The sequence below is a fragment of the Neopsephotus bourkii genome, unplaced genomic scaffold (genome assembly GCF_033783945.1).
Source record: "Neopsephotus bourkii isolate Nb327-2 ecotype Australia unplaced genomic scaffold, CSIRO-AGI_Nbou_v1 NB_1060, whole genome shotgun sequence".
NCBI classification, from domain to species: Eukaryota; Metazoa; Chordata; class Aves; order Psittaciformes; family Psittacidae; genus Neopsephotus; species Neopsephotus bourkii.
Genome location: NW_026901548.1, coordinates 1,116,148 through 1,140,353, shown reverse-complemented (window position 1 = coordinate 1,140,353; position 24,206 = coordinate 1,116,148). Strand labels below are relative to the sequence as shown.

Below are 24,206 nucleotides of genomic sequence, written 5' to 3'. Positions count from 1 at the left end.
ATCTTTATTTTGTCCCGGGTGTAGCCCACGTTTATCCCCGTAGCACGCAGATGGGGCTGCCCTTAGCTAGGAGTCATTTGAACCCCAGGAAACCTGGTGGATCCTCATTGTGCTGCAGACCTCATGGTGGTTTCAAACCAGAAATTGCTGCTGCTGCTGCTGCAAAAGCCATAGCAGAGGGAGGCTGTCGAGGCCGAATGGATGCGGGGAGCACAGTGCTGGGATTGTGTTAGGTCCCTGCGTGCAGCGAGGGACAGGAGGGGACACTGGGGATGCTCTGCTCCCTCGGCCATCCCCTGTGAGCCTTCCTCCTGCGCGGTTCCATCACTGCTCCTCCGCAGCCTGAACGCTCCGAGCTTAAAGGAGAGCAAAGGGAAGGTGCTGCCTGCAGGGGAGGTGATGGGGACGCCCCCAACCCTCTCTGTGTCCCCCTGGGGAGGAAGCACCAACCCCGGTCCTGCCCGCTCCGGGTGCACCAGTCCCGTTCTCCGCCTGATGCTGGTCATCGCCGCTTGCCCGCTCCCACCCATGCCAGGCTCCCTGCTGCCCCCGCCTGCCCCTGCCTGCCCCTGCCTGCCCCTGCCTGCCCCTGCCTGCTGATGCGCTCAGAGCCCTGCCCCTGCAGGCACCCACCCAGACCCACCGTTACTCTTGCAATAAAACCGCTTCGTGCTGGCTTTTCTCAGCGCCCTGGCCTCCGCGTTCTTCCCTCGCCTTGGGCTCTCGCTCGGCTCAGGGGGAGCCGGCACCGCGGCGGGGGGCGGTCGTGCCAGGACCATGGGGTGCTGGGGGTGCTGTGCTGGGATCACGGGTGCTGGGTGCTGTGGGTGCTGTGGGTACCATGCTGGGATCACAGGATGCTGCGGGTGCTGTGAATGCTGTGCTGGGATCACAGGATGCTGGGGGTGCTGCGCTGGGCTCATGGGTGCTGTGGGTACCATGCTGGGATCACAGGATGCTGGGGGTACCATGCTGGGATCACAGGATGCTGGGGGTGCTGTGCTGTGCTCATGGGTCCTGTGGATGCTGTACTCGGGTTCATGGCAGGTTCATGAGTGCCGTGCTGGGGTCACAGGATGCTGTGAGTGCTGTGCTGGGCTCATGGGTGCTGGGTGCTGTGGGTACCATGCTGGGATCACAGGATGCTGTGGGTGCGGTACTCGGGTTCATGGCGGGTTCATGGCAGGTTCCTGGGGTGCTGTGGGTGCTGTACTAGGGTTCCTGGCAAGTTCATGAGTACCATGCTGGGATCACAGGATGCTGGGGGTGCTGTGGGTGCTGTACTAGGGTTCATGAGTGCCGTGCTGGGATCAGAGGATGCTGTGAGTGCTGTGCTGGGCTCATGGGTGCTGTGGGTGCCATCCCAGGGTTCCATGCCAGCCTTATGGGGTGCAGAACATGTACCAGGGCTCCATGGTGGGCTCCTGGTGGTGCGGGTGCCGTGCTGGGCTCACCCAATGCCCTAACAGCAGTGAGGGCTCTGCCTCTGGTTGTGCTGGCTGGCTCTGGTGTGAGGCTCCAGTGCTTGGCCCTGGGCTCACCAAGCGGTGCCCTGGGCTCAATGGGGCGGTGATGGAGGCCTCTTGGAACCTGAACCATCAATTGCCTCACCATAACCTATCCACGCAGCCTCTCGCCCTCGTGGCTGTGACTCAGCACGGAGCATGGGTGATGATGCTCCAGGGTCCCTCCAGCTCCGCAGCAGTGCATGGATCCATCCCTGCACGTTCGGTTTGGTCCTTCCTGGGGGCCTGGACACGGCAATGGTGACACAGAACCCCCAGCAGCCGGGATCTGGTTGTGTTGGTGCCTTCCTCCATGGCCTCCCCATCCGTGGGGCTCCTGTGCCCCAGCTCCGGTCTGTGCTGCTCCCCGGCTGCTGGTGGCGGTTCTGTGTCTCCCAATGGGGGTGCTGCTGGGTGCCAGCTCCCAACCCCTCCCCATGAGGCCTTTGCTCCCTTGGATCGATAACAGCAGCTCCGGAGCGGGTTTGCCCGGAGCAAAGTTTGTGTTTAATGATGGAAAACCCGGATTGGGCTCGGGAGCAGCGGGGCTCAAAGAGCATCACAAGGGATGGGGGCCTTGTGGCCATGGGCACTGCCCTCCCTTGCTGCTCTGTTCAGCAGCACAGGGAGCTGGGGGGCACCAGCACCAGCACCAGCACCATCACCGTTACCAGCACCAGCACCATCACCAGCACCAGCACCAGCACCACCACCGTGCCCTGCCCTTCACCACAACCGCTCCTGGCTGGAAGCTGGCAGCCAGCTTGGGTTTCTCTTGTGCCAAAGCTTTTCCTGTATGAGCCAGTGCCATGGCTCCCGCTGGGAATCAAGGCCCAGTGCCCTTGGGGTCCTCCCAGCTCCGTTCAATGGGGATGAGGGGTTGGGGACAGGAGCCCCCCTGCTCCGGCTTCACAGAACAGCAGTGAATGGAGCACATCCTCCAGGGCCCGCACGTGGCGATGGAGGAGCTGGGATGTGCCCGGCCTCTGCTCCATGGCGGGGCTGGCCCCTTGCTGGCACGTCCTGGGTTGGTGCCACTGGTGCTGAGCGCGGCTGGATGCCCGTGGGACCCGGCTCCTGAGGACAGGGTCGGCGCTGGCATCCCTGGTGCTGGCAGCGGGATGCTGAGGGCTGGATCCCATGGATGATGTCCCATGGCAGTGGGATGTGCAGGGCTGGACCCCATGGGTGATGTCCCATGGCAGCGGGATGCGAGGGCTGGACCCCAAGGTGATGCAGTGATGTCCCATGGCAGTGGGATGCCGAGGGCTGGATCCCATGGGTGATGTCCCATGGCAGTGGGATGCTGAGGGCTGGATCCCATGGGTGATGTCCCATGGCAGTGGGATGCTGAGGGCTGGATCCCATGGATGATGTCCCATGGCAGTGGGATGCCAAGGGCTGGATCCCATGGGTGATGCCCATGGCAATGGGATGTGCAGGGCTGGACCCCAAGGTGATGCACTGATGTCCCATGGCAGCGGGATGCCGAGGGCTGGATCCCATGGATGATGTCCCATGGCAGCGGGATGCCCGTGTGCATCCCGTGAGCTCCACACTCACTCGGTTGCTCCATCAGGACTCCCACGGGGCCATCACACCCAGCACGTGATGGATGGAAGGGTGTGGGACTCGGTGTCACATCACAGCTGCGTCAGCACCATGTGCCCAGGAGCAAGGAGCCAGCCCCTGCTCGGGGATGCTCATGGTGGGGACCCCACTTTCACCCCCTGGTACCATCACCCTTGGGACCCCACTTCACACGCACAACCCCCAACGTCACCCTTGTTCCTTGGTCTGAGGCACTGAGCTGTTGCTGTGGGCAGGATGGGTGATGCAGTGGGAATGGGGTTCCACAGCCCCATCCCTGCTCCCCCAGGATGCCCGAACCCACTGAATACCATCCCTGTCCCCATCCCCATCCCCATCCCTGTGCTGCTTTGCCTCCACCTTCCTCTTCCTCCCCTGTGCCCTACCTGGGCTCACAGTCAGCTGAGCGCCGGGCCCCTCCCTGGGCTGGGCACCCCTATAAGAGCCTGGGGCCGGGCAGAGGGCGGCAGAGGGAGCCGGGAGCTGCTGCAGGTGAGTCCGGGGCTCCAGGCTGGGCTCTGGGGGGATGCTCCCATGGGATGCTCTGTGGGTGTGTGGGGGGGGGTGCCCCAGGGGCAGCCGGGCTCTGCAGCGCTCAGAGCTGGGTCAGGATTGACCCCCCACACCCTGTGGGTGATGTCCTTTGGGGCACAGCCCTGCCGTGGGCACGGGGTGGGGGGCGCAGAGGGGACTGATGGGGGGTTCAGGGGGCTGTTTCCATGGGGCATCACGCTGCTGGGGCTGGGCCCCATTGGACAGGGGGATGTGGGGAGCAGAGCCCGTGGTGCCGGGCCCGTGTCCCAGCCACCAGGAAGGGGCGGAGGTGATGGCCCCGGTGAACCGGCTCTGAGTCACTGCGGAGGCTGTGGGGAGAGCCCGTGTTCGGCGCACGGGACCAGGCACACGGAGCCGGGCGGGACAGAGGCTCCCATCCCTGATCCCTGCGTCCCCATCCCCGATCCCTGCGTCCCCATCCCTGATCCCTGCATCCCCATCCCTGATCCCTGCGTCCCCATCCCTGATCCCTGCGTCCCCATCCCTGATCCCTGCGTCCCCATCCCTGATCCCTGCGTCCCCATCCCTGATCCCTGCGTCCCCATCCCTGATCCCTGCGTCCCCATCCCTGATCCCTGCATCCCCATCCCTGATCCCTGCGTCCCCATCCCGATCCCTGCGTCCCCATCCCTGGTCCCTGCATCCCCATCCCTGACCCCTGCATCCCCATCCCCGATCCCTGCGTCCCCATCCCCGATCCCTGCGTCCCCATCCCCGATCCCTGCGTCCCCATCCCCGATCCCTGCGTCCCCCATCCCCATCCCCCCTGCATCCCCATCCCCATCCCTGCATCCCCATCCCTGCATCCCAGCATCCCTGCATCCCCATTGACATCCCTGCATCCCCATCAGCATCCCTGCATCCCCATTGCTCATCCCTGCATCCCCATCCCTCATCCCTGCATCCCCATCTCATCCCTGCATCCCCATCCCTGATCCCTGCATCCCCATCCCCAGGCACGGCCCCGGCAGCCATGGCGACGCTTTACCCCTCCCTCGAGGACATGAAGGGCCACCAGCTCCTGCAGGTCAGTGCTGGCGCAGCAGCTTTGGGGGGGGGGATGAGCTGGCCCCGATGGGTGCCCCCCCATCGGAGGGTCCCCAGGGTTGGGGGTGCAGCTCCCCAAGCAATCCCCATCTCTCTGCAGGTGCAGGCAGCAGCCGGGGTGAGGACCCCCCCCACGACCGTGGTCACGGAGAAGCCAAAGCTCAGCTCAGACACCGGTAACGTGGGTTGGGACCGGCTCTCCCTGCCTGGGGGCTACCGAGGTGGGGGGGGAACAATGGTTACTATGGGGGGGCTCAGCTGAGAGCCCTCACACCTCACTGCATGGGCAGGGGAGGGAGGCTGCGGGGGTCCCAGGCAGGGAGCAATGGCCATGGGTTGGGAACCAGCATCCCTGAGCCATCCCCCTGTATCCCCGCAGCGCCGCCCGTGCTGTACCCGGACCTGGCCGAGCTGGAGAACTACATGGGGCTGGCTCTGTGCAGCGAGGAGATCCAGAAGAACCTGCTCCCGGAAGGCAGCGCCTCCGTAGGTGCCCCCCGTGCCGCAGCATCGCTGCTCAGCGCGCTCCCCCTGCCCCGGCCTGGGATGCGGCATCCCCCGAGGGCCGCTCCCACCCTTGACCCCCGGCTCCATCGCAGGCCCTGACCCCCAGCGGGCCCCCCCCGGGGTCGGTGGTGGCCCCCCTGAGCGGGAGCAGCGCGGGGCTGCGGCGTGCGGAGATCAAACCGGGCGTGAGGGAGATTCACCTCTGCAAGGATGAGCGGGGCAAGACGGGGCTGCAGCTCAAGAACGTGGACCAGGTGAGGGCTGGGCTGCGGCGGGGCTGGGTACGGGATGGGGCATCCCGGCCCCATGGATGTGATGGGACCCGGAGCACCATGGCATGGCAATGTGTGCTGGTAAATGGCACAGCAGAGAACCACAGCATCACAGAGGGGTTGGGTTGAAGGGAGCTTGAAGCTCATCCAGCTCCAACCCGTGCCGCTGTAGTCCTGCAGTGACAGCCTGCGGCACCGGTGGGCAGGGGCCATCAGCACTGGGTATCGTGGGGGCCACAGAGAGCCCCTCAGCTCTGAGCTGGGGCGTTGAGGGACATGGGATGCCACCAGCAGAGGCACAGAGGGATGCAGGCAGAGATCCTGCACCTCCAGCTTGGCCTGGAGCTGATGGTTTGGGGTCCCCGAGGGTGGGGGTCAGGCTATGCTTGGGACTGGGACCAGAGACTCAGACTGGTTTGGGATGAAGGGACCTTAAAGCTCCTCCAGTTCCAACCCCAACCCCTTCCACTGGAGCAGCTTGCTCCAAGCCCCTGTGTCCAACCTGGCCTTGAGCACTGCCAGGGATGGGGCAGCCACAGCTCCTCTGGGCACCCTGTGCCAACCCAGTGCAGCCCGGCCCAGTGTGGGCCATGGCACGGTACCTGCCAGCGCGGTGCCATCGCTCCCCCCGTCCCCAGGGCATCTTCGTGCAGCTGGTGAAGGCCAATTCACCAGCGGCGCTGGTGGGGCTGCGCTTCGGGGACCAGGTCCTGCAGATGGACGGGAGGAGCTGCGCGGGCTGGAGCAGCGCCAAGGCACAGCGGGCGCTGAAGAAGGCGAACCCCGAGAGGATCGTGATGGTGGTGCGGGACCGGTGAGTGCTGGTGCCGGTGGTGCTGATCCCGGTGCTGGTCCTGGTGCTGATCCCGGTGCTGGTCCCGGTGCTGCTCCCGGTGCTGGTGCCATTGGCGCTGATCCCGGTGCTGGTCCCGGCGCTGATCCCGGTGCTGGTCCCGGCGCTGATCCCGGTGCTGGTCCTGGCGCTGATCCCGGTGCTGGTGCCGTCGGTGCTGATCCCGGTGCTGGTGCCATTGGCGCTGATCCCGGTGCTGATCCCGGCGCTGATCCCGGTTCTCCCCGCAGGCCGTTCCAGCGCACGGTCACTGTGCACAAGGACAGCACCGGCCACGTCGGCATCGTGGTGAAGAAGGGGAAAATCGTGTCCCTGGCCAAGAACAGCTCCGCTGCCCGCAACGGGCTCCTGACCCATCACTACATCTGCGAGGTGAACGGCCAGAACGTCATCGGCATGAAGGTAGGGGCTGCAGAGCCACGGTGCCGTGAGGAGCATCCCATGGGATGGAGGCACCCCATGGACCCACCGCTCTCTCCCACAGGATAAGCAGCTCATGGAGGTGCTGGCGGGGGCCGGGAACGTGGTCACACTGACCATCATCCCCACTGTGATCTACGAGCACATGGTGAAACGGTGAGGCCATGGGGCCATGGGGCCCGCCCCAACCCCACTGGGGTGCCCAAGGGTGCCTCTCCCTACTAAGTACCCCATTCCCTGTGCCCAGGCTCTCCCCAGGGGTGATGAAGTCGAGCATGGACCACTCCATCCCTGACCTGTGAGGACATCGCTGCTGGAGGTACCCCAAAGGAGTCCCTCACCCCTGCAGCCCGTGCTGTCCTCTCCTCCCCATCGGCAGGGATGGGGAATGCGCATCCCCGTGTCCTGGGGCAGACGCCAAAGGCTGGCTCCAGCCAAAGCAGACACAGACCCAGCGACGTTTATTACATCCACCAACAGACAGCGAGTACAGGATGGGGGGGGGGGGGGGTTTGGGGTTACAGTTTTGACAGTTCTGTATTTAAAAAATATATAATATAGATTTGTCTTTCAAATATAATCATTACATTTATTTCTTGGCAAAGCTCTGGGCAGGCGGGCAGAGGCGAACACGCAGCCACAAACACATTGCACGGGAGGCGGATGCCCCAGCGCCCGCCCCATCGGCTCCCACATCCATCACCCGGCACCGGGAGCTGCATCCCCACCGCGGCAGAGCCACAACGGGGCCGTGGGGAGCACAGGGAACACAGGCCATGGTGTGTGTCCCATGGGAACGCCGCTGGTGGGGCATCGCCGCTCTGTGGGTGGCGGAGTGGGGTTTGGGGGGGGGAACACTGTTCAAGTCACGAAGAACCCACTGACATTCATGGGGAGCCCAAGTCTTGCACCCCGCAGGCCCCCGCTGAGCAATCGTCGCTGTCGCTGCTGCTCCAAAGGGAAAGTCAAGGCATTTTGTTGTGCCAGAGCCCACCGGCAAAGCGGGGATGGGGATGGAGCCCGCATCCCTCCCTGCAGCCCCAGCTCCAGCACAGGGATCACCAGCGCCAAAACCACCGGAGCCTCTGGTCCAGCTCCATGGGGGCCGGAGCCCAACGCTGGGCTCCAGTCTGTACCCAAACCAAAGTGAATGTAGTGCAAAGCAGGGGAGGGAGGGAGCCGGGCTCCCCCTGGCTCAGGGGTGCAATGGGGGGGCCCCATCCCGGCCAGGGGAGGAGGATGGACACCAGGGCAGGGCAGCAGGCCCCATGGGCTCCACCACCTCCAGCGCTGGTCCCTGTGTCCGGGCAGGTCCCCCCGCATCCAGACGTCACCGTCCTGGTGCGCCCTGCATCCGGAGGAGGAAATGCACCCCCAGACACCCCCCCCCCGCCATCACCAGCGTGGGGCAGGGCAAGGACCACCGGAAAGAGCCCACCCATGGGTGCAGCCTCCCCCAGCCGGCAGCAGAGGGTCCATAGGGCAGGGTGATGCAGGCGCCACATCCCGCAGCGCCACTTGGCACCTCCCTCCCAGCACCATCCTTCCCCCATCCAGGATAAAGGATGCAAGGGGGGGGGGGGCGGGTTGACAGCGCACCCCAACGCACCCACAGCCCCCCTCCATCCCCTTCCCACCCCCAGGGCCGCACCCCTGCAGGCAGCAGGGACACGCTGGGGCTTTACAATCAGCGGTCGGGTCCTTGGGGGCGGTCGGGGGGGGGGCTCTGGAGGGGTTGGATCAGGGCTGGGCGCTGCCGCCGGGGCTGGCGACGGGGCGACAGCCCATCCTGCGGATGGAGTGCAGGGCCACGGTGCAGCAGCCGCGCAGCAGGGAGCTGATGTTGTAGATGGGCTGGCCCTGCCGGCGCTGCGAGCGGCACAGCCAGGCCACGGTGGGCACGGCCGGCACCACCACCGCCAGCAGATCCACGATGAAGTGCCGGCTCCAGTAGCTCTTGGACGGGGGCCCCTCGCAGGCGGGCACCTCCGGCGGCTCCTCCTCGGCCGCGCAGGCGATGGCCACCGAGGCGCTGGGGGGCTGCCGCACGGCCGGGTTGGGGCAAGGGACGGGCCCCGCCTCGCCGCCGGTCCCCATCACCGCGGCGTCGGGCTCGGGCACCAGCAGGTCCGTGGTGGGGTTGGAGAGCTCGGGGACGGGCATCGTGTCTTCCATCTCGGACACCCAGGCCGAGGTGGGGCTGCCCAAGCTGCAGGCTTGGGACTTCATCACCTTCTCCAGGATGGTGTCCAGGTCGGGCTGGCAGGGCACCAAGTCCGTCTGGATGGCCCGCTCCTGCATGCAGCTCGCCTGCACCCCGGCCTCCGCGCTGCCCCGCAGCAGCTTCTCGTAGGTGGAGCTGGGGGGCAGGCGGGGGCCGGGCTCAGCCCCCATCTCCAGCGGGTCCGTGTGTCCCGGAGCATCCTCCATGCCCACGAAGCCGCTGTCGGCCCCCTCGTCCACAGAGATGGTTTGTGACCCCCCTACATTGCGGTCCCCGGCCCCCTGGTCGCTCAGCTTGGTGTAGGTGGAGCTGCGGGTGAGGGACCGCGCTGGGGACCCCCCGGCCGACTCGCCGGCCCCCTCCTCCTTCAGCGCCCCGTTCTGCGCCACCTCCATGCTGTGCAGCAGCGTCTCCAGCTTCTTGTTCTGGATGTTGATGTCCACGAAGTACTTCTGGAGCCCCTTGTCCTTCTCCAGCAGGTTGTTCTTCACCGTGTCGATGACCTGCTTCAGCTGCTTGATCTCCTTGCGGGCCTCCTTCAGCGCCAGCTGGGCCTCCACGCGGTGGCATTCCTCCTCGATCCAGTCCTCCTGCATCCGCGAGAGCTGCGTCTTCAGGTCCTCGATCTCAGCATCCCTGGGGGAGATGGGGAGGGCACGGCCGTGGTGCTGAGCGGGCTGCGGGGCCAGCCCTGGCCTCATAAGCCCAGCACTGAGTTGGAACCCCATCAACCCAGGAACACGCATCACTGGGACCCAGGGATGGATCCAGTGGCGCGGGGACCCTTGGGAGCGATGCTGCAGAGCCCAGGGCTCTGGTAGGTGCCCCAGTGGGTGCGTGGCAGCTGGCACACCAGTGAGGACGTGCCTAAGCCCGAGAGGAGCAGATGGGGATTAACCACCCTCTGATGATGACATTCAGATACAGCAGAGACTTAACCAGGGGCACGGGGCAGAGCAACCACTGCAGGTGGGAGCTGAGGGCTCTGCGGCCCCAAATCCCAGTTGGATGGGGATGCCCACGTGGCTGAGGCTGTGAACGCGGTGCCAGGGCATGAGCCCAAGGCCAGGCTGCAGTGCTGGGAACTGGGAATGCCCAGGAGCATCAACATCCCAGTCCCATACAGGAGATGCTGGTGGAGGCGGCAATGCCAGGACCCGTGCCCTCTGCTCCCATCCTCACCTGTCCTGCAGCCGCTCCTGTGTGTCCTTCAGGCGCGCTTTCAGGTGCCGGATGCACACCTCCTTCTGCTGCAGCGGGGTCAGGTACTGCTCCGGTGTCGGTGGCTTTATCCCATGGTTGTCACTGCAGAGGTTGTACTTGGCCGAGCGCCTGCGGGGACACACGAGTCACCCACTGCAGGGGTCCCAAGGGAGATGCCTGCTCTTGGGGTGCTGGGAGCATCCCAACGGAGCCCTGCGGGCAGGAGGGGCAGGGTGGGTGTCTCCCACCACACTGATGCTGCCCATGGCTGCAGAGCTGCAGGCTTCATGTGGGTGCATGAGGAGAGCCAGGAGCAGGCGAGCACTGAGGTCTCTGTGCCCAAAATGAGCTCTCCAGGAGTGGCAGATGCTGATGGAGACCCCAGGATGGGATCTGCCCTGGCAGGGATGGAGGTGGAAGGGGGGTCATGGGACTGGGATGGAGCGGGTCCAGAGCTGCCCATGGACAGCAAGTCAGGGCATCAGGCATCTGCCTGGGGCTGGGCCAGCAGCACATCTGGACCCTCCTCTTGCCACTATCGGGGTGGATGAGGTGGTGCCTGTGGCCTGAAGCCCAGGAAAGGGCTGCACATCTGGGCTGGGGGGATGCAGAGCTGAGCACAGGATGCTCCTGCACTGCTGCAGGGTGGCCCAAAGCCCCTGCGTGTGGCAGTGGGGATGCTCTGTGCATGGCAGCAGGGTGGTGGGGATGCTCTGTGCATGGCAGCGGGGTGGTGGGGATGCTCTGTGCATGGCAGCGGGGTGGTGGGGATGCTCTGTGCATGGCAGTAGGGTGGTGGGGATGCTCTGTGCATGGCAGCGGGGTGGTGGGGATGCTCTGTGCATGGCAGCGGGGTGGTGGGGATGCTCTGTGCATGGCAGCGGGGTGGTGGGGATGCTCTGTGCATGGCAGTGGGGTGATGGGGATGCTCTGTGCATGGCAGCGGGGTGGTGGGGATGCTCTGTGCATGGTAGCGGGGTGGTGGGGATGCTCTGTGCATGGCAGCGGGGTGGTGGGGATGCTCTGTGCATGGCAGCGGGGTGGTGGGGATGCTGTGCATGGCAGCGGGGTGGTGGGGATGCTCTGTGCATGGCAGTGGGGTGATGGGGATGCTCTGTGCATGGCAGCGGGGTGGTGGGGATGCTCTGTGCATGGCAGCGGGGTGGTGAGGATGCTCTGTGCATGGCTGCGGGGTGGTGGGGATGCTCTGTGCATGGCAGCGGGGTGGTGGGGACGCTGTGCACAGAGCAGGAGAGCTCAAGCCCTATGCATGGTGGCAGCCTTCATCCACAGACATAAGCATCACGCTAGGAGCAGCCAGGCAGGACCATGGCCCTGCAGCTCCCCAAGGCAGCAGGATGGCCTCTGCTCCCTGCTGCAGCACACATGGGCTCCGATCACCAGGGCACCCTCAGGCCCCTCCTGTCCTCCCACATTTGATGCCATCTCGGAGCTGGGATGCTCTTGGGGCCAGGCAGGAGCAGCAGAGCCCATCCCACAGCTCAGAGCCCGGGTGTTCATGCCCGGAGCACACCGAGAGCTCTGAGCAGAGCGGGCAGCACAATGGGATGGGAACGAAGCTCCTGCCCATCACGGCTCCGGTCCCAAAGAGCACAGGAGGGACGCGTGCAGCGCGCAAGCCACAGCGGGAGCAAGGGACGGGTGCTGAGCTGGCAGGCAGAGGGACAGGGAGGGAGCAGACACCACAATGACACCAGAGGGGTTTGGAGGAGGGTTGAGGGGGTCATGGGGACACAGCAGCGGCTCCGGCCCCCGCAGCCGCCGTGGCACAGCCTCGCTCCACCGGCCCCAGCGGCACCAGCCCAGAGGCCACGGGTGATGGGGTTACCTTGGGGTGGGGCTGCTGTCGCTGCCCTTGCAGGAGCCAGAATTGCTGCTGCTGCTCAGCGAGGAGGTGCCGTAGGTGTCCCTCCCGGGGGGCGAGGGGCGCCTGGAGGCAGGGAGAAGAGGCTGTGTCTCAGGCCGAGTGGCTGAGGGCGCTGAAGACTTAAAGAAGGAGGCCAAGCCACTCCGTCCATAAAGCCCGCGACTGCCAACCACCACACCGAGAACACACAAGACAAGAGGACAAAACAAACAGCAAGGGATCAAAATGGCACGGACATGGCGATGGGCACGAGGCAGGGCTGAGGATGCCCACCCGCATCCCCTGCTCCCAATGGGGGATCCCCTGGATGCTGGTACAGCATCCCCAGCACAGCAGGAGCCCCTCGGGAGGGCCCTGGGAGCCTGGCGGAGCTGGAGGTACCCAACTGCTGCTGCAGGGCAGCACCTACACATGGGCAGAGCTGCCTTTGCTCCCTGCCAGTGCTGCTGGTGGCACCCAGGGCCTGAATAGAGCATCCCACATCATGGAGACACTTGGAGAGGAATAAAAGCTTTCCTCCCCCCTTCTTGTTCTTGCTCAGCGCAGCTCAAGGAGAGGATGCCCAAGGGCTCACCCAGTGCCTGCACTGCTGCCGGGGCCCGCGGCCACCGCCTGCCATTGCCCGGCTGCAGCAGGGATGCGCAGGGAGGGATGCGCAGGCAGGGATGCGCAGGCAGGGATGCGCAGGCAGGGATGCTCAGGGAGGGATGCTCAGGGAGGGATGCAGCACTCAGGGGCTGCGTACACAGACAGGGAAGTGCCAAAGCCAGGCTGGGCCCGTGCTGCAGCGCGGCCGCTGGTGGTGAGGCGGGGATGGGCTCGTCCGGAGCCTGAGCCATATTCACCTTCGGGATCCGGTGGACGAGCGTCGGCTCCCCGGCAGGGACATGGCCACGGCACCGCGGGTCCTGGGCACGGGGAGCTGGGGGTAAAGGCAACAGAGAGAGGAGGTGAAGGCAAAGAAGGGCCCTGGGGAGATGGGGACCAAGCAAAGGTGAGGCCCTGAACCCCGGCACCAGCTTAGTCCCCAAAGCCCCAAAGTACAGGTGTGAATGCATCCCCTGCACATCTGGGCTGTGCCTGACGCCCGTGCCCAGTAATGCCAGGATGCTCATGCCCAAGGTCATGTCCTGCAGGCTGAGCACTTAATTTATAAGGCAAAACAGAAGCATAACAGGTCCGTGCCCATGGTCTGAGCCCCTTTCCCACCGGTCTCCAAGCATGGGATAAGCTTTCCCCTGGCCAAGGTCCCTTTCCCTGCAGGCAAAGGGAGATCCGGGATGCAGAGTGCCTCAGGGCTGGCACCTCTCGGAGCAGAGATGGGAGAGGGGCTGTGACCCCCAGCCCTGACCCATGCAGGGTCCCTGGGACCTGCTTGTTCTGAAGTGAGTCAGGATCAGGGGTGCTCCAGTGAAACTGGGTGAGGAAGCCCAGATCCGGCGCGATGAGGCAGCAGCAGCAGATAATCCCTTGGGAAACACAGAGCCCCTTTGCTGTAAGTAAATAGGCCACATCCAGAGGCTCGCAGCAACCAGCTGGAGCTGCTTGAAGAGGCAGCACCTCGGGATGGGATGGGATGGAATGGGAATGCTGGAGCAGAGGGGAGCTACAGAAAGCATCTGCTCAGCACATCCATCCCGCTGAGCATCCCATGGCATCGCTGTGCTGTGCTCACAGGCTGCCAGGGATGAGGGCCAGGATGCCACTGAGCCCTTCCCATCCCCATCCCATTCACAATGCTGGTGTTTATCCCACATTCTGGCAGCTCCAGCCCAGAGCAATGCGGGCAATGGGACCGGCCAGCTCATAACTGATGGGCAATTGGAAACACCGAGTGCTGCTGGGCCCTGCTCCAGGGGAGCACAAGGGGCAGGACAAGAAGAGGGACAGGAGCAGAGGAGCACAGAGAGCTGTCCCCAATGCAGCCTTTTCTATTTGTCACCCCAGGGCTGTTTTCCCCAGCTACCTCCTGCCCCAAGCAGGACCCTGACCCCAAAACCATGAAGACCCCAGCGATGCAGAGCACAGAAGCCCAGCCCTGGCATACCCAGTGCCCCACACTGAGGGGGTGCCGCCAGCACCAGGATGTGGGGGTCCTGTTGCTCCCCTCTGGTTGATGACCCAGGGGTGACAGCTCTGCCCTGTCAGACAACTGCTGCCGGGTCCATGGTGTGCACAGCCGGGTGGCTGCAGGCTCTGATGCAGCAGCGTGAATCAGCATCCAGAGCTGAGCTGGCCCCGGAGCATCCTCCAGCAGCTCCATGCAGGGCTGCAGCACAGAACAGCGCAGCGGGGCCAGCCTCTGCCTTGCTCTTCCTGCTGCAGGGAGCCCCTGCAAGCCAAGCAGCCCCCAGGAGGGCTTTAAGGACATTCAGAGCCATGGAGGTTCACTCCTTGCAGCCGTGAGCCCCATGGTACCCATCATCACCGCTGCCTCCTGCCCTGCCCTGGTCACAGCGGTCACCCCCACACCAAGGGGTCCTTCCCTCCTCTGCTCCATTAAAACCAGCACCAAAAGAGCACCCGTGCACCCATGGTACCACCCCAGGCGCCTGCATCAGCACCCGCAGCCGGGAAGGGCTCTATGGGGAAGCGGGATCCGGCCTCGCGCCTGCTGAGCTCAGTTCCTCCTCCTCCCACTGCTGCAGGCGCGCCCCAGCCCACGCTCGATGCCTCGCACGGCACCGGGTTTAGGGTGGGAAGCTCGGAGCAGCCCCGTGCTGCTGCCAGCAGGCACCGAGGTCTCATGGAGGGGTCAGCACCATCCCGCACCCTGCGCCCGGGGCCTCCTCTCACAGTGATGCTGAGCTCTGCATCCCCTCCCTGGGTACCGGCTCTGCCCAGGCTGCCCCAGGGCAGCTTGGATTTAACCACTGGTAATAAATAAATCATCACTGTCTTTATTCCTAGAGAATGAAAGGGCCATTTCAGCCTCCCCACAAGCCTGGGGCTGCTGAGGACACCTTCCATATGGGACGTGGTTAACTTGCATCTAACAACAGAGGGAATCGCTTCTGTGCCCTTAGAATGACCACTACAGCACATACCAGGGTGTGCAGCTGCAGGGCGAAGGGAGCAAGAGGAAATCCAAGGTTATCTTATCAAGGGTGATGGCTGTTCCTGTGGCTGCTCACTGATCCGGGATCAGGAAAAACAAATGGAAAGGAAATGGAAAGCATTCCAAGAGGAAGAACTGCATCCCTGAGCATGCTGCCCGCTCTCCAGCAAGGGAGACAACAGCAGCCACGAGGGCCAGGAAGCAGGGAGGTAACCAAGAGCAGGTCACTAACCTCTGAAAACCATTGAGTAGGATCCCAGATGGATTTAGGTTGGAAGGGACCTTAAAGCTCCTCCAGCTCCAACCCCTGTAATGGGCAGGGACCCCTTCCACTGGAGCAGCTTGCTCCAAGCCCCTGTGTCCAACCTGGCCTTGAGCACTGCCAGGGATGGGGCAGCCACAGCTTCTCTGGGCACCCTCACAGGGAAGAGCAGCAGAATTCCCTGCGGATCTCCCAGCTCACAGAGAGGCCCCTTTGAAACCAGCAGCACAAAATGGGGCTTATTCTGTGCAGAATGAGCCTGGGGGATTCACGCTAAATAAAAGCAATGGGCCTTGATAAGGAAACAGATGGAGCCACAGCACGAAGAGCTGATACCCACAATGGGGTGGGATGGAGCACACCAGCACCAGAGCCTCTCGCCCCAGGGAGAGGAGGTCCCTGTGCCCTGCACTGGGGCATTGGTTGCAAGCACTCTGTGCCTGCTGTGGTCAGACAGGGATAGGCAGGCATCGCCCCTCCTAGAAGCTTCCTGCATGGGACACAGGGCCAGGGGACCCCCTGGCCATCACCTCTGGTGGGTCCTCAGCTTGTTCCTCTGGGCTTTCATGGCTCCAGGCTCTGGAGCTTCCAAAGCACCTTGGTTTGCTCAATCAATGCAGGGTTCAGGGCTCATCGCATGCCCATGGGGAGCACACAGACAGTGAGGAGCACATGGAACCCCCGTCAGCCCTGGTGCAGAGCAGCAGCCACTGCACTTCCCTGGGTTTCCTGCTCTCCTCTAGCAGGGTTCTCTCCTGTGCCAGATTGGATCTAAGGAGGAAAATCCTTCCTGTGAGGGTGGTGAGGCACTGGAATGGGTGCCCAGGGAGGTTGTGAATGCTCCATCCCTGGCAGTGTTCAAGGCCAGGTTGGACAGAGCCTTGGGTGCCATGGTTTAGTGTGAGGTGTGCGTGCCCATGGCAGGGGGGTTGGAACTGGATGATCTCCAGGTCCTTTCCAACCTGAACTGTTCTCTGATTCCATTCTATGACATCCACATCCTGTGCTAGGAACACTTCGCAGCGGTGGCACCGAGCCCAAGCTCTGAACGCAGCTTCACCAATGGTGCAGACAGCTCGGGAGGAGAAGGGTGCGTTCCCTGCAGATCCCCCCCACTGGGCAGCAGATACCCAGCCTTCCAGCGCTAGCAAGGTTAAAAGCAGAGAGCAACAGGGGGAGGGAAATCACAGCTTGGCTTCCCCAGGGAACAAAAAGCCCTTCCTGCCCTTCCCATTGCTTTTCCTCCACACTAAAAACAAGCAAAGCGCCCAACACGGCAAGCGAGCAGCATCAGCCTGAGGTGGGACAGAGCAAAACGGGCAGTGCCGGGGTCAGTGTGCTTGGAATGGGGCTGGGATGCAGCTGGGGGTGGGAAGGAGCAGGATCCAGCAGCCGGGGTGCAGGGAAGGAGGGGATCAGCACCACAGGCACCATCCGAGGCGGGAGGCGAGCGCTGCCGGGTGCACAGTGATGATGTCTGGGCTCCTCCTCCTGCCACAAGGGATGTTTGGGGAGACAGGAGCTGCTTTGCTCCTGCTTGGGAGCTTCCAATGGAGCAGCGAAATCCCCAGGAGCTGGGAACTCTGCTCCCTGCTCCAGCAGGGATGGGCTCATCCCACAGCAGAGCTTCACCTGGGTCCTGGACAGAGGGAGATGCTCCAGTTCGCACCAGGGCAGGGACAAACCACACAGGACATTTATGCAACAGCCCCAGAGAGATCAATGCCGCTCAGAGTTGTTGCATCACGTAACGGACCGCAGGAGCCTCTCCTTTATCCCCCCGTTTGTTACAGAGCGCTGAGTTGACAGCCAGAGCTTGCAGGAAAGCAGAGCCCGTTCCAACAGATCGGGTTCTGCTGCTCATCGCTTTTCCAGCTGCCCTGGCCATGGTGCAGGGTGGGAGGTGGAGATTCCTGGCCCTCAGCAGCTAAAAATAAGCACCTGGAGCAGCAGGAACAGGTTGGTCCCTGCGGAGGCCTCTGCAGGCAAAGGGGGCAGAGCTCCATGACCAGTGCTGCAGCAGCTGCAGCAGAGCAGGAGCAGGATGCCCGGGGTGTGGATGCCACGGTCCCACCCCAGGCTGGGCAGGTTGGGGTACACAGGAGATCACAGCACACAGCCCATCCTGTGCCGGTGCTGTGCTGCAGAGCCGAGCTGAGGGCTGGTACAGGAGAAGGAAGAGCCCACTCCTTCAGGATATGACGGCAAAACCACGGAGATAAACCCAGCTCCCAGCACAGCAGTTCCTCCTCCCCTCCGCACCCTTGCATGGGCTCAGTGCAGCAGAAGCAGCCTCCCTCAGCACCCACCTTGAGCTGGGGATGACGGTGCTCACGGTGGCTCAGCCCTGGCTCCCTGCACCACTGGGCCTACCTTGTCACCCCACCACACCTCCCATCGCAGGCACACGCATTGCCCCTCCTGACCCCCACCCCACACAGGTACCTCTGCAGCCCCACATCCCCAGTGCACACATGGGGTCACACAGTGAGGGACCCCGATGTGGGATAAGCACCACGAGCGCGCGGCGGCGGGTTGGGATGCGACAACCGGGAGCAGCAGCACTGACCTTGTGGGGAGGAGAGAAATGAGCTCCCGATGCATCAGGCAGCTCATGTGCTCCCCGGGTCCCTTCGAGAGGGAGCATTAAGCCATTAAATCATGAAACCTCAATGGCACAGCAGCTCCAGCTCCTGCAATGCCCCACGGTGCCGGGAGGGATGCCTGGATGCTGCATGAGCAGATGTGGGTCTGGCGCATGCAGGGAGAGTCTGGCACATGCAGGGAGGCTCTGGTGCATGTGATGGGGATGTGGTACATGCAGGAAGAGTCTGATGCATGTGATGGAGGTCTGGCGCATGCAGGGAAGGTCTGGTCCTGCAGGGATAGATAGACTGGGGCATGTGATGTGAGTCTGGCACATGCAGGGGGGGTCTGGAGCATGCAGGGAGGGTCTGGCAAGTGCTCTGCAGGTCTGCTGAGCATCCTGTGTGTGCAGTGCCTGCTGTGAGGGTCTAATGCCTGCAATATGGGTCCAGTGCTTGTGATGCAGGACTGGTGTGCATGGTGCAGGTGCAGGTACATGAGATTGGGGTCTGGCGAGTGTGACACGAGCCCGGTGCATGCCGTGGGGACCAGTGCATGCACTGCGGGTCCGGTGGGCGTGCCCCGTGCCCGGTGCATGCAATGCGGCTGAGCTGCGGGCCCGATGCGCGACCCTCCCCGAGCACCCCCAGCCCATGCCCCCCCCCACCTCGCCCGCTCGCTCCGGGTCCCCCCTCCCCGCTCCGCAGCCAGCAGGGGCCGCGACCCCCCCCCCCGCTCCGCTCCGCTCCCCGCTCACCTGCGCGGGCCCCGCTGCCGATGTCCGGGGCGGCAGCGCCGGGGGGGGGGGTCAGGGACCTGCCGGGAAGGGAGAGAAGAGCGGGGGTGAGCGGCGGAGCGGGGCACGGACCCGTGACACCCCCCCCCCCCTCCCCGCCATCCCGGTACCCCCCCGCCTCCATCACCTGCGCCGGCCTCCATGGGTGCGGCGGGATGGATGGAGGGAGGGAGGGATGGAGGGAAGGAGGGAGGGATGGAAGCAGGGAGGGAGGGATGGAGGGAGGGATGAGCCTTGCAGCTGCGTAATTTGCCTCCCTCCTCTGCGCTCTTAAAGCGACGGCGGCGCCGGCACCGCCCCCCCCGCCGGGTTTCCCCCCCGTTTCTATGGCAACGCCCCTTCGCCGGGATGCACAACCCTGAATTTTAAGGAAAAGCCGGTTTTGGGGGTCCCTTCCCCGCAGCGGAGCCCCGCGGGTCCCGGCGCTCCGCTCCTCTCCCCGTGTAACCCCGGAGGAGGAGGAGGAGGAAAGGGAGGAGGAGGAAAGGGGAGCCCCACGCTGCGGCTCTCCCCGGCCCTTGGAGTGCCCCCAGCACCGCAGTTTTCATCTAACCAGCCCAACTGGGAGGACAGGACATCCGTGTGCTCCCAGTGACGCGCTGCGTGCAGCCACATAAATCCCGGAGCGATGATCCCTGCTCCCTGCTCCCTACCGGCGGCCGGGGCCTCGCTCCGGGTACCACCGACAACCAGCGGGACCCAGCACAAGTCGGAGCCTCCCCCGGCTGGCAGCGGCTGCCACGGCCCGTCCGATGTCCCGAGCACGGTGTGGGCACGGCGGGTTTCCTCCTGGAGCTCTCGAGGTTCAACCTTTCAGACTAAGGAGCAGGCATAGGGCGAGGCTGCTTCATGCTTGCTGGGAGCCACCGGGCAGAACAGAATCAACGAGGTTGGGAAAGACCTTTAGGCTCATTCAGTCCAACTGTTAACCCAAGGCCACCACTGACCCATGGCCCCAAGTGCCACATCTACCTCTTTTTAATACCCCCAGGGCTGGTGGCTCCTGTTCCGATGCCTGAGCACCCTCTGGGGCAGGAATTGTTCCTCAGCTCCATCTAACCCTGCCCTGGTGCAGCTTGAGGCCGGTTCCTCTTGCCCCATCCCTTGTTCCTTGGGAGCAGAGCCCAGCCCCTCCTGGCTCCATCCTCCTGTCAGGCACTTGTAGGGAGCCATCAGGTCCCCTCTGAGCCTTCTCTGCTCCAGACTGAACCCCCCAGGTCCCTCAGCCCTTCCCCATCACACTTGGGCTCCAGGCCCTGCACCAGCTCTGGTGCCCTTCTCTGGCCCTGCTCCAGCATCTCAATGTCTCTCTTGTAGTGAGGGGCCCAGAGCTGAACACAGATTGCAGGTGCACCCTCACCAGTGCCCAGCGCAGTCAAACCGTCACTGCTCTGGTCCAGACTGGTTTTGGCTCCATCACTGCCCCAGTTATTGCAGCTGAAAGGACCCAAGGGTGGCTACAGCCTGGAAAAGCAGTGATGTGCACGTGTGCCCACGTTACACCCGTGTCCCTAACACCCTATGTACGTGTTTGCTGGTGGAAGCAGTTCACACCCTGGTGGGGTAGGAGCAGAACCCCATGTCTGGGGCTGGAGCCGAGGCCAGGGCTCTGAGCTAAATCCATGCTCAGGGCCCTGTGCTCCCGCTGCCCTCAGAGGAACACTCCCTCACTCCCCCTCCGTTATTCCCAAGTTCTGACAAACCTGCTTTGGGAACACCTGCACTCTGTTCCCGACCTATTTCCTGCAAGCTCTGTACCTCATTTACCCCGACACACCGACTCGTTTCCATGTACACGTCTCCTGCCTCTCACCTCTTCCTGCCCGCCTCCAGCCTCCTTTTGTTTCCCTCTTTCCTGGTGAATCCAGCACAGAGCTGCTCTCCCTGAAAGGAAAATGAATGTGTTATCGCCTCTGCTGCCACTGGAGCGGCTCTTACCACGTGGCAGCAGTGCCGGTGGGAGATGCAGAGTCATTCCGGATGGCTTTGGGGGCAGAATAACACGGTTTCTCCTTCCCTCCCCTCCCTCTGTGTCACAGGGGCTCACTGGACACTGTGCTGCTGGGGATCGGGGCTGGTGCAGGGGAATGGGGTGAGGTTTTTGCTCCTCCTTTGGCCATGCACTCACTGAGAGTCAGATTTAGGGAACCAACCCTTCCCTGAGCCCAGGTTGGTCCCTGATTCCCAAGTAAAACTGGTCCCAAAAGAGGAGAGGGGAACACACCACCCTCAAGTGCAATCTTGGCCAGACACTTCTGGGGAGCAGCGCTCCCATTCCCATCAGAAAAGGAAAAGGCCATTTCTCTTGCAGTAAATGGGAAGATTTTTACCAAATAGGGTTGTTTTTCCCTCCCTTACAGCCAGAGAGGTAACGTCATGGCGAGCAAAGGCTTCTTCCTGCTTATTTTATCAAATAGAAGTAAGAATCCAGGTGGAACAGCCCCGGACCCAGGCCCAGCACAGGCTCTTCACAAATACACTGGGACCACCCGGACACCAGCATCCTCCATCCTTCCAAATGTAAGAAAATCCCCCAAAACACTGACTGTGAGAAGGAGATCCCAGAGTTTGAGCACAAACAGCAAGGAGCACAGGAGATGAAGTGTTCTGGTTTTTATTGATTTCATGGTGACGGGGGGATGTACCCACAGCCACCTGCACAGGCTCAGTGTGCCTGAAGAACACCACCACATGACAGTACAGGTGTTAAAACTCATCCTAAATTAGATGCAAATGCAAAGAACGACAAGGTTTCCTTTAACAGCCATTTTTAAATAGGGCTACACAGAAATAAAAGAGTTCATCTTTAAGTGAACATGCTCCATGGAACGTGAAATTGGAGGGTTTGCAGAGGAGAGGGTTTGTCCTGCTGCTTATGTGACTCTTCCATGGACTGGGTAACCTCTCCCTGCCTGAACACATGGAAACAACGCTGGAGGGACTACCTCCCTGGGCCTTGAAATGGCAAACATTGGCCATTCCCTGGAAGGAATCATTGCAAACAGATGGATTTAGGATACAGAGAACTCAGCAGATTTCTCTTACCGATGGTGTGTTAGTTCAAATCCTGTCTCCCACAAAGGATTTTAAGGACTTTTCCTAAAATCCCTCACAACATAAATCCCTCCCTAATTTTTTTAGTGATATTTTATTAACAGAATAAGTAACTGCTTATCACCAAACCAGCTATATTAGAAATAAACAAGCTAGGGAACACGTTGGTAACCATGGTGGCACATCATGGCACACGGCACGAGCCTGTGACGGGGTATTTCAGAGGTGGCTCCATGGTTTAACAAGACATTCGATCATTTTTCCCCAAGAATCCATTTGCTGGAAAATCACCAATCAATCAATCAATCAGGTTGAGTTTTGGTGGCTTATCTGGCTCTGACCCGAGGTCAGTGAGCATCAAACATAGGGCCGGGGGTGGCTGTGATGTTGGCAAAGGGAACGCTCTGCCTGAGCTCCACAACCAACTGCTTCTTCAGCACCAGGAGGATGTAAAACTTGGCTGCGGCCTCTTTCCGGTTGTTTTTCCGACTGAGATCCCGGAAACTGAAGGAGCTCAGCCCGGATCTCTTCAGGTGCTGCAGGAGGGAAGCAGGACAGTCAGGCTGGCTTTTCATCTGAAGCACATCTGAAATGGTTTTCAGCATCCAAACCAATAGGACTCATCACTGCCTGTTCTCTGGGTGCTGGGTATCACCTCTGTCACAGGCAGCTAACCAAGTGTTATTATTTCTTGGGGTTTAATGGCTACACTTATATGAAAGGTCCCTTCAAACCCAAACCATTCCACAATTCCTTGATTCTACAAGGAGGAGATAGTCTGACACTTCTGTTGGATCATGTCAGGCACTCAGAATCCTGGTTTCCCAATACCCAAGGAAACACAACAGCAGTAATGGGGTCAAGTGTTCAAGGCCAGGTTGGACAGGGCTTGGAGCAACCTGCTCTAGTGGAATGTGCTCCAGTCTGTGTCAGGGGGTTGGAAATGGATGAGCTTCAAGGTCCCTTCCAACCCAGACCAGTGTGGGATTCCATAAGGAAGAGTTTTCTGACAGGGTCCAACTGAAATCAACACCTGAGTTTGGCATCTAATTATAAAATCCAGCACTGGTACCTGTAAGGCTTTTAAGAACTGGAGAGTTCTTTTGTTCCATCTGATTTCTTCACTGTCTTTCCTGTTCCTCGTGAGCTCCTTGAGAGGAAATAGAACAGAAGGTTAGGTGGCATGTGCATGATAACAAGGACAAGAGTTCTAACTGAAAATCCTAGCTGGAACTGGGCATTTTGGTGGCCATACTCAGGATATCTGGGACCTCTGACACCTCTGTGGTCACACAAGGCTTTGTGGAACAGAAAGGAATGCTAACTATGTTCTTTCTGCTACCAAGGAGCAGCTCAGGTGTATGGCAGCACTGTGGAGACGGTCACATTGAGGCCTGGAGAGGCAGGTCCACAAGAAGACACCGCCCTGCATGCCTGGGTTGTGACAGCATTTGTGCTGGTCAGGGTCAAAAAAGGGTGTTCAAAAATCTGGGTTTAGGCTTTGGGTTTAACCTCTGAAGGCTAAAGGTGATGTGAGTGCAGCCAAACAAGGCCATGATGCCATCAGTGCTATTTTAATCCATCTGAGGAAGAACAGAGTGTGACACAGGCCAGAGCAGCCAGCCTGGAGCACACATACGTTTGTTAGCTCAGCTTGCTGCATTTCAGCTTCTTGGTCCAGGATACTGGTCACCAGTGAGGAGCTCTCAGACAAAACCATTGCACCCTGGTGTCAGAACAGAGAGTGATCAACAGGAGTTACAGCTCATGGGTACAGTGCAAATCCCAATTACACAATTCTGTTCCAAGAATGTATTACAAGCAATGTTTTCCAGAATGATGGAATGGTCCCTATTTTTACTACATCTCACTTAGGAAAGGACTTCGCTTTAGTATTTATCCTACAGCTGATCTGCACCTACAGGCTTGCTTCAGGCACAGACCCTACATGTTCTGCTACGGTTAGATCCAATTTTGTCATGCTTTTCCAACTTTAATGAGCCTCATATTCCCTAAGGAATGCCCTTGTACCTCAGCCTGAGTAAAGACAGCAGAAATAGATGATTTGTTATTGCTTATTTCCTCAATATGAGACACAAGAGGTAAGTTTTATCCTTTATAAAGATGATTAGATTGATCTCTGCAGTATAGAGGCTGTATTTCACATTTAGTTATCACGTATAATTAGAGATCTGACTCCAATCTATACTGATTAATAGACATTTTAATTTATCATTAATTCATTGTGTCTACCAAAGTGCTTATAAATAAACTTTTATGCCTCTAAATAAACTATCAGCTCCCTCTAGCATGTCTTCAAACAGGTAGTAGGAACTTCTTAACATGTTTTGAATGGAACCCTGGCATAAAACAACATCAAGAAATA

At 61.3% G+C, this 24,206-nt stretch overlaps 4 protein-coding genes across 8 annotated transcripts in view; 1 reads left to right on the top strand and 3 right to left on the bottom strand.

Annotated features, from left to right (window-relative positions):
* Nucleotides 1–24,206, bottom strand: part of RTEL1 (regulator of telomere elongation helicase 1) — a 363,295-nt gene that overhangs the window by 197,222 nt on the left and 141,867 nt on the right. The window lies entirely within an intron of this gene.
* SDCBP2 (syndecan binding protein 2) lies at nt 3,531–7,067 on the top strand. Its single transcript, XM_061361440.1, has 9 exons — nt 3,531–3,587; nt 4,607–4,677; nt 4,798–4,873; nt 5,077–5,183; nt 5,297–5,458; nt 6,115–6,290; nt 6,560–6,731; nt 6,814–6,905; nt 6,997–7,067. Exons 2-9 carry the CDS (start codon nt 4,624–4,626, stop codon nt 7,049–7,051), a joined length of 894 nt encoding a protein of 297 aa, XP_061217424.1. The 5' UTR covers nt 3,531–3,587; nt 4,607–4,623; the 3' UTR covers nt 7,052–7,067.
* Nucleotides 8,346–18,908, bottom strand: SNPH (syntaphilin). Of its 3 annotated transcripts, none has more exons than XM_061361421.1 (6): nt 18,894–18,908; nt 18,728–18,786; nt 12,910–12,986; nt 12,026–12,226; nt 10,156–10,305; nt 8,346–9,609 (listed from the first exon to the last, which is right to left on the bottom strand). In XM_061361421.1, exons 3-6 carry the CDS (start codon nt 12,951–12,953, stop codon nt 8,490–8,492), a joined length of 1,515 nt encoding a protein of 504 aa, XP_061217405.1. In that variant the 5' UTR covers nt 12,954–12,986; nt 18,728–18,786; nt 18,894–18,908; the 3' UTR covers nt 8,346–8,489. The 3 variants fall into 3 exon arrangements, with proteins under 3 accessions (XP_061217405.1, XP_061217406.1, XP_061217407.1); XM_061361422.1 differs by having other exon boundaries at nt 12,026–12,127; XM_061361423.1 differs by lacking the exon at nt 12,026–12,226.
* The window catches only part of RAD21L1 (RAD21 cohesin complex component like 1), a 96,418-nt gene continuing 94,034 nt past the window's right edge, over nt 21,823–24,206 (bottom strand). The window contains exons 12-14 of the mRNA XM_061361479.1: nt 23,460–23,546; nt 22,893–22,970; nt 21,823–22,356 (exon numbers count right to left, since the gene is read on the bottom strand). Coding sequence (XP_061217463.1) covers nt 22,168–22,356; nt 22,893–22,970; nt 23,460–23,546 — 354 coding nt within the window. The 3' untranslated portion in view covers nt 21,823–22,167. The remainder of the gene's footprint in view (nt 22,357–22,892; nt 22,971–23,459; nt 23,547–24,206) is intronic.